The 16326-nt window shown below is 42.5% G+C and overlaps 1 protein-coding gene across 1 annotated transcript in view; it reads left to right on the top strand.

Moving 5' to 3' along the window:
• Positions 1-8940: 8940 nt before the first annotated feature.
• Positions 8941-16326, top strand: part of camk2a (calcium/calmodulin-dependent protein kinase II alpha) — a gene marked incomplete at its 5' end in the record, with an annotated part of 65474 nt that continues 58088 nt past the window's right edge. The window contains 2 exons of the mRNA XM_083646698.1: positions 8941-9002; positions 12106-12200. Coding sequence (XP_083502824.1) covers positions 8941-9002; positions 12106-12200 — 157 coding nt within the window. The remainder of the gene's footprint in view (positions 9003-12105; positions 12201-16326) is intronic.

Raw genomic sequence — 16326 nt, 5'->3', positions numbered from 1 at the left:
AAAGCATGCACAAATCGCTTGAGGAACAGTTTCTTCCCGCAGGCCACGAGACTCCTTAACATACACAAATAGTGTAGTAGCCGTACTGTACCGTACTGTAGCTGCTACCATTACGTATGTCTAATGTTTAATTGTATGTTTAATAAGGAATATGCTATTTGCACCTGTATGTCAAATACGCCGAATTTAAAACGCCAAGTTTAATTGTATGTTTAATAAGGAATATGCTATTTGCACCTGTATGTCAAATACGCCGAATTTAAAATGTTTAAGCACGTCTAAAGTATGCACATGACATGTGACAGTGAATATGCCACTGTCTCTGACTTGTCTTATCACTATACTGCCTTATTGCTTGTTGTGTCTCTTGTTGTTTTTTTGCACTCATATGCCCTGCTATATTTGTACTATGTTGTAAACGGAGTCCACAGCACAAGAATTTCACACGTGATACTTGTACCATGGAGTGACAATAAAAATCTTGAATCTTGAATCTATTTCAAAGAAGAAGAGTGACACTCAAATAGAAAAACAAAAAAAAGATTGCATGTCACACTATTTTCTATATTTTGCATGCTATATTTTGCTTTATCTGGCAACAGTTCTAAATTGACAGACAGGATCGCATGGTAAGACAATAGTGGGTCGTGTTATGTGGTTGCTTCAAGTTATATGTTTGTTTATTTAAAAGGATCCCCATTAGCTGCCGCCTGGACGACCACTAGTCTTCCTGGGGTCCAGACACATTACACATTACATACAAAACAGAGTAAAAAGCAGTAGTAAAATACAAAAGTAAAAAGATAAAAAATAGTAAAATGCAATGAGCACAAAGGATACTTACAACAAACAGAGTAAATGCAGTACTACAAAAACAAGATGGAAAACAAAACTTGGCCAGCTAATGCTGTAGCTGGCCAGTAGCCCAGAAGTCAAAGAGTCAGTATAATACTCTATACTTTAAAAAATACATAGAAATATGCATATTGTAGTGAATGGGACATTAACATTTTTTCTTTAACTTGGTGAGAAGCTAACCATGATCCATGGCCTCTGGACCAACTGGAACTGTAGCTCCTCCTCACCAAGCTAAATACACATGTTGCTTTACGTTGTGGTGTTAGGGGACAACAATCACACAGAAGCGTCGGTACAGGCAGATAGCATCGGGCAAAACAGCTTGGTGCACCTGTGGAGCACTGAGGTCGCACAGGGCTGCATGTGCAACAGGGTTAAGACTGCTAATATCACCTTTTCATCTCTTGTTTCCTCTGTCCCACCATTCCCACCACATCAAAACAGGAAGGACAGGAAGAACAGGAAGCGTTTGCACTGAAAAGAGAATATTTTATATCTTCAGTCAATTTTTTTACTTTAATCCCTGTGTAGCGTGCACTGACCATTTGCCTCAACTTCAGGCTCTGATAAGAGCTTGTTTCTTTCCTCACTCAGCAGTTTTGACTGATGCTTTCCAAAAAGCCTGTTTTTCTTGTTGAAAAAATTAGTAATTCAAAAGTTTATTTTGTCACTTCTACTTCCTCCCCTGTTTCTCTGTTATATTCATTTTATGTGTCTCTTTCACTCATGCTCTCTTCCTTATTCTCTCTCCCTTTTTTATCCCTCCATAGCCAACCCCTCCTACCTCCCCCCTCCCCAGTGCCAGCCTTGGGAGTTTGCCTGTAAGAATAACCACTGTATCCAAGAGCGCTGGAAAACAATGACTGTCTCTGGACGACAGTGATGAGGCCCCCGAACTGTGCCGCCAGTCACTACGCATACACAGACAGACAGACAGACACGGGGCATCTGGTATTCTCAGCCTGAAACTGTGGAGGTGTGTCTGCTAGAGGTAAAAGCACTCGTGTACCACGCCGGGTTCATTTCCCGGCAGCGGTACTTACAGCTTGGTCATATGTTCCTACAGACTCAATTGGCCATGACTGCAGGTGTTGCACTAGTGCCTCCTCTGGTTGTCTGGTTGGTCGGGGCGCATGGGGCGAATAGCGTGATCCTTTGATATGATCATATATGGTGATATACTGTACTGTATATGTTATGATCATATATGGTGATATACTGTACTGTATATGATATGATCATATATGGTGATATACTGTACTGTATATGTTATGATCATATATGGTGATATACTGTACTGTATATGATATGATCATATATGGTGATATACTGTACTGTATATGATATGATCATATATGGTGATATACTGTACTGTATATGTTATGATCATATATGGTGATATACTGTACTGTATATGTTATGATCATATATGGTGATATACTGTACTGTATATGTTATGATCATATATGGTGATATACTGTACTGTATATGTTATGATCATATATGGTGATATACTGTACTGTATATGATATGATCATATATGGTGATATACTGTACTGTATATGTTATGATCATATATGGTGATATACTGTACTGTATATGTTATGATCATATATGGTGATATACTGTACTGTATATGTTATGATCATATATGGTGATATACTGTACTGTATATGATATGATCATATATGGTGATATACTGTACTGTATATGTTATGATCATATATGGTGATATACTGTACTGTATATGTTATGATCATATATGGTGATATACTGTACTGTATATGTTATGATCATATATGGTGATATACTGTACTGTATATGATATGATCATATATGGTGATATACTTTACTGTATATGTTATGATCATATATGGTGATATACTGTACTGTATATGTTATGATCATATATGGTGATATACTGTACTGTATATGATATGATCATATATGGTGATATACTGTACTGTATATGTTATGATCATATATGGTGATATACTGTACTGTATATGATATGATCATATATGGTGATATACTGTACTGTATATGATATGATCATATATGGTGATATACTGTACTGTATATGTTATGATCATATATGGTGATATACTGTACTGTATATGATATGATCATATATGGTGATATACTGTACTGTATATGGGGCAATATTGTCGCTTAGTGTAGACATCCCAACCCCCTTGTTCATTGAGTATGGGAAGATACCATACCGTGTCATTAAGACAGTTGAAATAACTTAAAGCAGGACTAAACCCCCAGATTTCTGGCTGCTTGATTTGAAAAAACCTTTGGAAAAAAACAAGAAATGAAGGCAAAGATCGTCTCCTCTTGTCTCACTATACTCTTTGGCTGTGCTCAGACAGGAAACTTCCGGAAAACGACGCCATGATAGTTTGCCCACCGCATCAAGAAAAACGTTATATGAGAGTTACAAAATCTTTATAAATATGAACAACTAGCCAACGCTGGTGGCCTGTATGGAAACAGTGTTGCTCAAAATGGTTGAACGTTATATCAATTTGGTCATTCAGTGGCTAACTGCTTAACTGCCATTGACTCCCATGTAACTAATGTTAAAAGAGCATAGTGACACGAGGCCGGCCGCGGCAGAGCACAAACCCCCCGCTCTGAACACGTTCTAATGTAATCACAATGGGAGATTTCTGCATTGAGGTAAACACTTTAAATTGTTCACCAACTTGTCCTCTAGAACGCTATGAAGTCAGTTTTTCATTTCCGCAAGGGGACATTTTGATAGGGGAGATGAGAGGGGGTGGGGAAAGGAGGAGAGGAGAGGAGAGAGGAGGGGAAGAGGATAGGAGGGGCGAGGGGAGGAGAGAGGAGAGGGGAAGAGGAGGGGAGAGAGGAGGGGAGAGGGGAGGGGAGGGGAGGGGAGGGGAGGGGAGGGGAGAGGGGAGAGGAGAGATGAGAGGAGGAGAGGAGGGGATGGGGAGATGGATGGGCTGGAAGAGAAGAAGCCAAGCGGAAAAGATGAGTGACAAAAAGAAAGAAAGAATGAGAGGAGAGAAAGTGCCTCATCCCCAGGGCTGAAAACACAGCTAAAAATAGAAAGAGAGAAGCAGAGAGAGAGGTCTGTTTGACTGTCTCTTTATCTTGTTATCATTCTAACACTGTATGTATTGTTAATACTATTGTTATAATTTGTAGTGGTATAGTACAATTGTGTATTGGTATAATGCTATCTCAATACTGTTCTTGCTCTGTCAGTATCTTACCTGATATCCCACTAGCAGAACTGATTCTATAGAGAGACAGACAGACAGACAGACAGACAGACAGACAGACAGACAGACAGACAGACATACAGACAGACAGACAGACAGAGATGTCTGTCAGTTTTGTCAAGATGCAAGATTCACTTTAATAGCCACAGTAAGTAAGCAGATTACAAATTAGGAATTTGAATTAGTGCAGTATGCAGAGCAGTATGCAGAGCAGTATGCAGAGCAGTATGCAGTGTAGTATGCAGTGCAGTATGCAGAGCAGTATGCAGAGCAGTATGCAGTGTAGTATGCAGTGCAGTATGCAGAGCAATATGCAGTGTAGTATGCAGTGCAGTATGCAGAGCAGTATGCAGTGTAGTATGCAGTGCAGTATGCAGAGCAGTATGCAGAGCAGTATGCAGTGTAGTATGCAGTGCAGTATGCAGAGCAGTATGCAGTGTAGTATGCAGTGCAGTATGCAGTGCAGTATGCAGTGCAGTATGCAGTGCAGTATGCAGTGCAGTATGCAGTGTAGTATGCAGTATGCAGTGCAGTATGCAATGCAGTATGCAGAACAGTCCAGTATGCAGTGCAGTATGCAGTGCAGTATGCAGTGTAGTATGCAGTATGCAGTGAAGTATGCAGTGCAGTATGCAGTGTAGTATGCAGTATGCAGTGAAGTATGCAGTGTAGTATGCAGTGTAGTATGCAGTATAGTATGCAGTGCAGTATGCAGTGTAGTATGCAGTGTAGTATGCAGTGCAGTATGCAGAGCAGTATGCAGTGCAGTATGCAGAGCAGTATGCAGAGCAGTATGCAGTGCAGTATGCAGTGTAGTATGCAGTGCAGTATGCAGTGTAGTATGCAGTATGCAGTGCAGTATGCAGTGCAGTATGCAGAACAGTATGCAGTGTAGTATGCAGAGCAGTATGCAGTGAAGTATGCAGTGAAGTATGCAGAGCAGTATGCAGTGCAGTATGCAGAACAGTATGCAGAGCAGTATGCAGTGTCGTATGCAGTGTAGTATGCAGTGCAGTATGCAATGAAGTATGCAGTGAAGTATGCAGTGTAGTATGCAGAGCAGTATGCAGAGCAGTATGCAGAGCAGTATGCAGTTATATCTAAATCTGCTCAAGAATTATATAGATCAAAAACTTCCAAATTAAAATGCATGATTTCAATTACCTGATTCTCTCTCTTTCATTTATCTGGGAAGGTGGTCCTCAGAACTGTTTTAACAATCAGAAGTGGGCCTTAAGTTACAAAAGGTTGAGAACCCCTGATTTAAAGTGACATAATGATGATCTCTCCAATCCACTAAAGTAACTACTGTATACAAATATTAATCTATCATAAAAACTTACATCGTCTTCAGCCACGTTTCTCAGGTGCACGAAGCCCTAGGGGTACATGGAGGTACTACTAGGGGATGAATAAATGGACAAATAAATCTGGTCAGGAGGCTTGCAACACTTTCACTCCATGTCTTATTTTGTAATGTTATATTCTTCAAAAGGTGGGTTATCATTCATTTATTGAATCATAAGCTATTGTTTTCTCTTGCAGTTTTCTAAGCAAAATGTTGTAGTCTGGTAAAGGGGGTGCTTGGATTCAGAAATCAGGGAAGGGGTACTGAAGCCAAACTAGTTTGAGAACTGGTCTACAGCATCAACAGAGGACCGCAGGAATGAGTCCGGAAGACCTGGGATGTTGTTAGCACTTCCACTTCCTTCGTCTAAACGTTAAAGAGATTTCTGTATGGGGATTTCAGTTAAATGCATGAAATAAGGTCTGTGGTTAACAAACGTCTTTGAAACAGTGAATTTTGTCTTCAGCAAGATCATCTTCACAAATGAGGACCACTTTTATGACTTTTGAAGCGCAAATGCGTTTTTCTTTCATCGCGATTTTCAGAAAATTATTCGAAAGTCATAAAAGTGCTCCTCATTTGTGAAGATTTCCTTGCCGAAAATGTTTGTTAACCACCAAACTTATTTCATGCATTAAACCAAAATCCCCATACTAAAATCCCATTGACTTTGAGACGAGGGAAGCGGAGCTAGCATGACTAGCTGAGTTGGCCTACAAAAAGATGTCATCCTTGCGGTGCTCTATTAGCAGCAGCAGTATACCAACATGTTCTCATCCCAGAGAGTCACATTCTGACGCTTTGGGTCAGGACCCCTCAGTGCACTTTAGACGGTTTTAACTTGACAACAGAAACATTCTAAATTGCCCCAAGCTTACTTCCTGAAATAAGCAAGGTTTCAAATTAAGCAATAAGCCCCAAGAGGCTATGGTTTACAGTGATTTTACAACAGCTAATAGGGGTTTATGGCACGCCGCGTAAAGGCAACTGAAACAACTTGGTTAAGTTTAGGCAATTAAAAAGTTGGTTGGGTTTAGGCAACTGAAGCAATAAGGCTAGTGTTATGGTTTGGGCTAAGGTTCAAATTAAGCAATAAACCCCAAGAGGCCATGTTTCTACACTGATTTTACAACGGCTAATGGCTGTTATACAACAGGTAGTTCCGGCCGAGCAATTTGATTGGACAAGAGGGATCCTACGAGTGCCTATATTTCACGATAATGCACTGGCGCTTCACTGTGTGTAGATCACTCCGCTTCACAGCTGCCCTAATCAACAAAACGCTTCACAGCTGTAGAGTAGACAGTAGTAAAGTAGACAGCCTGCAGTTAATTAGGCTGATTAGGCTACATTTTCAGCAAAGCAGAAAGCTGAGGGGACTATTTTTGTTGGCGGAGGAATAAATACAGAAATCATCTATTTTCTCAGCTTTTTGTCATTTTTTTAATCAGCTTTGTTTAATAGAACTGTTGTATAAAAGCAATATCACACTCGAGGTCGTGCATTGTTGTCTAATATTGGCACTGCTGTGATTATCTACGGCACTCGGCCTGCGGCCTCGTGCCTGCGACCGAATCACAGCAGTGCCAATATTAGCCAACAATGCACTCCCTCTCGTGTGATATTGCTTAATTATAAGGCACGATGCGAAGCAGAGTGGGGTTTATTGCTTTCATAAAACGGTTACTATACCTGCCGAGGTTTTATAAAATAAACACACAGCAACAAACATTTCAATAATTTATTGATAGCAAAATGCCAAATCATTCGTCCGCCATAAAATATAGTTATTCACAGTAGGCTACAGCTAGCGTTAGCCTCTGGCGTTAGTTTGCTGTTAGCTACGTTAGTGACATAGGCCACTGAATGACCAATTTGATATAACTGTTAACCAGTTTGAGTCACCTTCTTTCCATAAAGCCCACCAGCTTTGATATTATAACTAGACTCGTCCTCGTCCTCATTCCCCTCCTCCTCCTCATCACTCATTTCTACTGTACCTCGTTGGTTTTCCCTCGAGGTCTCACCCACTCCGCGGGCTCACATACGCAGCTCACAATCAAGAACTCTAACTATCTGTTTTTTTTTAAAGTACATGCTGGGAATCGAATACGGCCCTCCTGGGTGAAAGGCAGGAATACAGGTCCTTCCCCTTAGTATGTCAATGTTACATTTCTGCCCTCGTGGTTTACTGCCATCTTGAATTTTGCCCAGAGATCTTTTTTCGCTACTCCTCCTACACATTTTGGCCAATCTTCACCAAACCACCACACACACACACACACACACACACACACACACACACACACACACACACACACACACACATGTACACACACACACGCACACACACACACACACACACACACACACACACACATACACGCACGCACACACACACACACACACACACACACACACACACACACACACACACACACACACACACACACACACACACACACACACACACACACACACGACACACAGCATGTCTGGACTGACCTGCACAAAGCCTTTGTCATGTTTTTTTGGAAGTCCGCACCATTTTCATACAATTTACTTCCAAATTTTGTGGGTGGAGCCTATTTCACAAAAAACGCCTTAACTTGGTACAGGTGTGGCGGGATGTACTCTGACTTGATAAATAACAAGTATGTAATTTTGCCTATAGGGGGTGCTATTACAACATTTCGAAATTTAAAAGGTTGCAACTGGGTGATTGTAAATCATAGAAACACAATTCCTTTACACAATTACTTCTCTTAACGCCCTAGCAACCAGGTAGAACATCCTATAAACTGTCTAGAAACGCCCTAGCAACACATTACAGATTGGGGCTATATTTATACTGGATCAACGGCAAGTATGAGGGCAGGGTCGAGGGCAGGGGCGTTGCAAGGGGGTGAGGTGTCGTGAGGGCAGCAAGCACAATAACATTTTGTTTTGAAAATTTTGCCTTTTGTAGTTGTATTTAATAATATAGCCTATTTAATAATCTATCAAATAATTTGTGTAAGAGAGAGTTGGCATCAAACAAAGATTCACTTTCCAGCTTGAAGAGAGAGGATGCAGTCGCCATGGTTACGTGTGTGTGTGTGTGTGTGTGTGTGTGTGTGTGTGTGTGTGTGTGTGTGTGTGTGTGTGTGTGTGTGTGTGTTTCCATAAGCCCAGCCTGTGATTGGCTGCCTGGGGAGTGGGCGGGCGGGTCGAGCGACCGAAAGCGCGTCTCTCTCCCACAGATGAAGACAGAGAGAGAGAGAGAGAGAGGCAGCTTCTTCTCCCTGCTCTCTCCATCCTTCCATCTACTCTTTTTCTCTGTGCTTCCATCCAGAGACAAACAGACAGATAGACAAGAAGACATACAGGCAGACAGTCAGTCAGTCAGACAGACAGTCAGTCAGGCAGACAGTCAGTCAGGCAGACAGGCAAACGGGTCGTCTCGGTCTCTGACCCTCGCCCTGCTGGGTCACCATGGCAACGGTCATCTGCACTCGTTTCACCGAAGAGTTTCAGCTGTACGAAGAGCTGGGCAAGTACGTATTATTATTATTTATTATTATTATTTGCTGTCATTATTTATTTATGTATTTATTTATTATATTTTGTTTCAATAAAGTGTATTATTATAATTCATGTTATCATGAATTTCCATTGTTATCATTAGTAGAACTATTTTTATTACCTGATACCCAAACCAACAACCTTCCGATCGTCATCATAGAGAGGGATGGATATTACACCTTTCTGACCCCAACCCACTCACCGCCTACACACACACACAAACACGCACGCGCGCAAACACACACAAGCACACACACGCACACACACGCACACGCACACACACACACACACACACACACACACACACACACACACACACCGCCAAGAATCCCTTACATAATGTATGGGTGGGTGGCAAAATACAGCTTTCATAAGAGAGACATAAGAGAGATGAGAGAGAGAGAGAGAGAGTTAGAGAGAGGGGAGAGAGAGAGAGACACCTAAAACCGAATGTTTCTGATGTCAGTTCGCCAGCCCTAATAAGGAAACATTCCTAGGTAGGAAGTATAAATTGTCCTTCAGGTAGGACACCTATGCTCCTTGTCTCCTTCAGGTAGGACACATACGCTTCTTGTCTCCTGCAGGTAGGACACATACGCTTCTTGTCTCCTGCAGGTAGAACACATAGGAAGCTTCTTGTCTCCTTCAAGTAGGACACATAGGAAGCTTCTTGTCTCCTTCAGGTAGGACACCTATGCTCCTTGTCTCCTTCAGGTAGTAGACATAGGAAGCTTCTTGTCTCCTTCAGGTAGGACACATAGGAAGCTTCTTGTCTCCTTCAGGTAGGACACATACGCTTCTTGTCTCCTGCAGGTAGAACACATAGGAAGCTTCTTGTCTCCTTCAAGTAGGACACATAGGAAGCTTCTTGTCTCCTTCAGGTAGGACACCTATGCTCCTTGTCTCCTTCAGGTAGTAGACATAGGAAGCTTCTTGTCTCCTTCAGGTAGGACACATAGGAAGCTTCTTGTCTCCTTCAGGTAGGACACATACGCTTCTTGTCTCCTGCAGGTAGAACACATAGGAAGCTTCTTGTCTCCTTCAAGTAGGACACATAGGAAGCTTCTTGTCTCCTTCAAGTAGGACACATAGGAAGCTTCTTGTCTCCTTCAGGTAGTAGACATAGGAAGCTTGTTGTCTCCTTCAGGTAGGACACATAGGAAGCTTATTTTCTCCTGCAGGTAGGACACATAGGAAGCTTCTTGTCTCCTTCAAGTAGGACACATAGGAAGCTTCTTGTCTCCTTCAAGTAGGACACATAGGAAGCTTCTTGTCTCCTTCAGGTAGGACACATATGAAGCTTGTTGTCTCCTTCAGGTAGGACACATAGGAAGCTTCTTTTCTCCTGCAGGTAGGACACATAGGAAGCTTCTTGTCTCCTTCAAGTAGGACACATAGGAAGCTTATTGTCTCCTTCAGGTAGGACACATAGGAAGCTTCTTGTCTCCTTCAGGTAGGACACATAGGAAGCTCCTTGTCTCCTTCAGGTAGGACACATAGGACGCTTCTTGTCTCCTTCAAGTAGGACACATAGGAAGCTTCTTGTCTCCTTCAAGTAGGACACATAGGAAGCTTCTTGTTTCCTTTAGGTAGGACACATAGGAAACGTCTTGTCTCCTTCAGGTAGGATACATAATCCTACTTGTCTCCTTCAGGTAGGACACATAGGAAGCGTATTGTCTCCTTCAGGTAGGACACATAGGAAGCTCCTTGTCTCCTTCAGGTAGGAAACATAGGAAGCTTATTGTCTCCTTCAGGTAGGACAATGAAAAAGGGGGAAAAGCAAGCACACTCACAGATAAAACAGTTGGTGGGTGCACGGCTCAAAAAGATCTTTAAAGGAGAAGAAAGGCCAGCACTCTCAAAATGTCCTTTTTGTTGATTTAATAAAGCAGATGGCAAGGTACAAATGTTTCGACAGTAATTGTCTTCCTCAGTATACAAAGTACCAGGAAGTGATTGACCCTTAAATACTATCAGCTACTTCCTACTTCTTCAGGTAGGACACATAGGAAGCTCATTGTCTCCTTCAGATAGGACATATAGGAAACATCTTGTCTCCTTCAGGTAAGACACATAGGGAGCTTCCTGTCTCCTTCAGGTAGGACACATAGGAAGCTTATTGTCTCCTTCAACTAGGACACATAGGAAGCTTCTTGTCTCCTTCAGGTAGGACATATAAGCTTAGTTTCTCCTTCAGGTAGGACACAAGCTTTGTGTCTCCTTCATGTAAGACACATAGGAAACTTCTTGCCTCCTTCAGGTAAAACACATAGGAAGCTGCTTGTCTCCTTCAGGTAGGACACATAGGAAACGTCTTGTCTCCTTCAGGTAGGATACATAATCCTACTTGTCTCCTTCAGGTAGGACACATAGGAAGCGTCTTGTCCCCTTCAGGTAGGACACATAGGAAGCTCCTTGTCTCCTTCATGTAGGACACATAGGAAGCTTCTTGTGTCCTTCAGGTAGGACACATAAGAAGCTTCTTGTCTCCTTCAGGTAGGACACATAGGAAGCTTCTTGTCTCCTTCAGGTAGGACACATAGGAAACTTCTTGCCTCCTTCAGGTAAAACACATAGGAAGCTGCTTGTCTCCTTCAGGTAGGACACATAGGAAACGTCTTGTCTCCTTCAGGTAGGATACATAATCCTACTTGTCTCCTTCAGGTAGGACACATAGGAAGCGTCTTGTCCCCTTCAGGTAGGACACATAGGAAGCTCCTTGTCTCCTTCATGTAGGACACATAGGAAGCTTCTTGTCTCCTTCAGGTAGGACACATAAGAAGCTTCTTGTCTCCTTCAGGTAGGACACATAGGAAGCTTCTTGTCTCCTTCAGGTAGGACACATAGGAAGATTCTTGTCTCCTTCAGGTAGGACACATAGGAAGCGTCTTGTCTCCTTCAGGTAGGACACATAGGAAGCTCCTCTCATTTGTGAAGATGATCTTGCTGAACATAAACTTTACTGTTTCATAAACTTTTGTTAACCACAGACCTTATTCCTGTGCTACTCTACTCCTAACGCTTGCTCGCTCCCCCCCTGCTGTGTTTGGTCCCCCTGCCTGCTGTTTCCAGGGGAGCGTTCTCCATCGTGCGTCGCTGCGTCAAGGTGCTATCAGGTCAGGAGTACGCCGCCAAGATCATCAACACCAAGAAGCTCTCTGCCAGAGGTGAGGACCTCACTGAGGTCAGGCACTCCCAAACCTGCCCCATACACCATTAGTGGATTATTATAGCATTGTTATTTGTCTCATTATATATTTAGGCTTTTAATAAGTTAGCAGGTATATTTTTTATTTGAACAGTATTTTTTCACGATTGCTGAAAACCATGTGATACTGGATCCGAGGCATATCCACATATCTAAGGCCGGATTCACACAGGATCAGGCACTCGCATTGGCCCCCCCCCGCACTCCATTCATAGTCAATGGGGGTAGTCCATCAGAGGTCGTACGGCGAGAGAGCTCAGGGCGATCAAGGTCTGTTCTCTCAGGGTAGGCTCACTCTGCAACACTTTGAAAACACCTGGTATATATGCTAAATATACCACAGATGTGAACCAAACAGATTGTTTGATTTTATAATAACTTATTAACAACACTTATACAATAAACATCAGTTCCATCAAATAAAGTCACAAATGAATGCATTGATAAATAAATCCACACCAACACCGAGATGTCTATGAAAACGGCATGGGATTAGCGTAAAGTGGGCACGTCTGTAAAGGGGAGACCCATATAACTCATTCTCATTGAGATATCTTGAGGTGAGAGGTCAAGAGGTGAGAGTGAGGTCAAGGGACTCCTTTGAAAATGGCCATGCCAGTTTTTCCCTTGCTAAAATGTACCCTAAATTTGGAGCGTTATTTAGCCACCTTCCTAAAAAGCCTTATGTCTTCTAGTTTCATATGATACCGGTATCTTCACTCTCCTTTCAGTCTTCACTTTAAAAATGAGCCCGTACAGCCTCTGAAAGAATGTCGGCCACAAAATCTTGGAATGTACGTTAAATGTTTTTGTAAAGAACTTTGTTATGCATATAAATTCAAGTAGCATTGTGTGTGTGTGTGTGTGTGTGTGTGTGTGTGTGTGTGTGTGTCTGTGTGTGTGTCCATTTCTGCAGATTTTTTCTTCTTCAGATAACTATTCTGGTTTTTAGACTTCTTTTGGTTGCTTAGCAACACCGCCCAAAGTTGACAAAGCAGTGTGTGTGTGTGTGTGTGTGTGTGTGTCCCTGTCTACATCTCTCTCCATCTCATTCTGTCTTATTGGTCTGATGGGAAGGAAATATCATATTAAAAGTAATATTATATAAACTCATAGATAATAATAATAATAATAATAATAATAATAATAATAATAATAAGAACAATTATTAATTATATAATAATAATACTAATAATACTAATAATACTAATAATGCTAATAATACTAATAATAAATGATGCAGTCTTATATATTTATTCCTATAAAAAAAAGTGTTGGGGGCAAACAACACCATTGCAAACGCTCCATTGTTTGCGGAGTACCGATTTTATTTTTTTTATCCAGGAAGGTCCCAGTGATGTGTTCGGAATGGTACACTCATTCACTCACTCACTACTCCCAAGGTGGTGTTTATCATATAGTGAACTATTTGGGGAATGATCAAACAAGTTTCAGACTACCTCAGTCTTCTCCTTTGGTAAACACGACCACATTGCATTGTGGCATATGGGAGAAAATGTAGGGTACATTCTCTCTCCACTAGAAATTGCTCTTGTGGGTATTTTATCGTGGACTATATATAGACTAGGCAGACTTTATGAAAATGTTCTTATTTAAAGTGCTGAAGGCAAACTGTGTTAAGTTATCACATACATGTTTTTCTTAGCGCTATTGAAGGGTGCTGACATCAAATCTACTGTATGCCCAGCTCAAAAATGGATGATAATGCCTCAAATCCAAGATGGCCACCACCACCGGGCTGAAATGTATTTACTGTATGTACATGTCTTTTGAACTAAAAATATATGTTTTAGTTATTTTAGAGGGGCACGGTGGCGCAGTGGTAAGCACTGTCGCCTCACAGCTAGAAGGTCCTGGGTTCGATTCCCACTTGGGACGCTGTGAGCGCTGAAGGAGTGTGTGCCCGTCCGCATGTCCTCGAGTGCCCACCGCCCGGGTGGGGTCGTCAAAAAGGGCCTTTCTGTGTGGAGTTTGCATGTTCTCCCCGTGCCCCCTGGGGGTTTCATAGGAACCCCACACCAAAACATGCAGTATCCTGATAGCTGAAGTGGTGCCTCCTCTGGTCGTTAGGGGCGCCTGTTCGGAGGGAGGGGAACTCGTTGGAATAGCGTGATCCTCCCACGTGCTATGTCCTACCGGTGAAGCTTCCCCTGTCAGGTGAAAAGAAGCGGCTGGCTAACTGCCCATGTCTCGGAGGAAGCATGGAGCCAGTTTCGGCTCTCCCCAGATCGGCAGAGGGTGGAGCAGCAACCAGGATAAATACATTAAAATGATCACTAATGGGGGATAAAAATGGGATAAAAAAATCTGTAAAAAATATTCAAAAAGAAAAAAACAACTAAACAAGGTAGAAACTTGAATCAAATGTAGGTTTTCCTATATGGGGAATCCAATGCCATTCTGATTTAAAATAAAATATGAAGAAATTGCTTGATGAATAATTCATCAACCAAATACAGCAGAGTTGAGTTCAGTACCCCTACAAACCTTGTATGTCATCCATTAACATGATTTGTGCTCCAATGGGTAACCCCTTTTGTAGGTTTTCATATATGGGGAATACAATGACACATTCAGTTTTTAAATAAAAGGTGAAGAAACTCCTTGAAATATTTATTGCCGAAATGGTTCGTTGTATTTATCTAAATACTTTTTAACATACAGTATCTGCTGTCAAATCGCTATGTCCATCTTGGTGTGTAGAGGTACTGTAGATGTCATGAACTTTATTCCCAGTCATCATCAGTGTTCCATCAGGTGTTGCCACATTTCCTGCAGTGGTATGCCTTGATGCATTCCATGTGAATATTCAGTTCAGCTGCAGTTTCGGGATGGAGTGTGTTGGTGAAGGAGGTCGGACAGGTATTGGGGGGCAAGTGCGTGAAGGGATTTATAAGTGAGCAGGAGGAGTTTGTACAGGATGCGGAACTTGACCGGGAGCCAGTGGAGGTGGATGAGGGTGGGGGTGATGTGCTGCCAGGGCTTGGTGTGAGTGAGAACCCTGGAAGCTGAGTTCTGCATGTACTGGAGCCTGTCCAGGGCTTTGCTTGGAACCCCGGACAGGACTCCATTACAGTAGTCAAGCCAGGAGGTGATGAATACATGGATGAGGGTTTCTGCCACGGAGTCTGAGAGTGAGGGACGGAGACGGGAAATGTTTTTGTGGTGGTAGAAGGCGGACTTGGTGATGGATTTGATGTGGAACTGGAAGGAAAGGGTGGAGTCAATGATGACGCCCAGGTTGCGGACTTCAGGAGATGGTTTGATGGAACAGCCCTCGACGTGGAGGAGGAGATCAACCTTCCGGAGCAGTGGGTTGGGGGCCACAACCATGAGCTCAGTTTTACTGCTGTTGAGTTTGAGTAGGTTGGTTGTCATCCAGGTTTTTATGGCGTGGAGGCAGTTGACCAGAGACTGTGGGGGGAGCTGAGTGGATGGGGAGGTGCTGAGATAGAGCTGAGTATCATCAGCGTAGCAGTGGAAGTTGAGACCGTGGTGACGTATGATCTGGCTGATCATACGTCTGGCCGATCATACGTCGGGGGTCGGGGACTTGAAGAGCAGAGAACAGACATGCAAACCAGAAACATTGTATGTTGGCTCATTGGCTCATTGTATCTGGACACACAAATCCGACTTGAACACTTGCCCAAATCAGATTTGTGAAACCAATCAAGATAATGATGATTAACGACTTTAGCAGCAAATCGGATTTGCCTGTAATGTGAACATGGTGACCATCCAAGTGCATCCATCCCATGTCGATCACTGGAGGAAGATTGTGGCAAGTAAGCTTGGTTCCAGAAAATTGCTTGATGGTGTGAACAGGATGTGAAACTCTACTGCATCTGAGGTTGGTGGCGTCTCTTGTGCACGAGTCATGACCTCTACCAAAACAACTTGACTCTTGCTTCGTTGCATGTATCAACCTCGGGCACACACACTGTTGATTTTTCTGTTGATTTTGCTGTCTTCTGTGAGAGTGCCCTTGCCAAGGCTAAAAGTGTGATGTTGCTGGAACACCTGCCAGGCTGTTTTCTTACAGTGAGACACTATCACAGCCA

The sequence above is a fragment of the Poromitra crassiceps genome (genome assembly GCF_964638095.1).
Source record: "Poromitra crassiceps genome assembly, chromosome: 1".
NCBI lineage: Eukaryota > Metazoa > Chordata > Actinopteri > Beryciformes > Melamphaidae > Poromitra > Poromitra crassiceps.
This window is presented reverse-complemented; position numbering and strand designations above follow the sequence as displayed.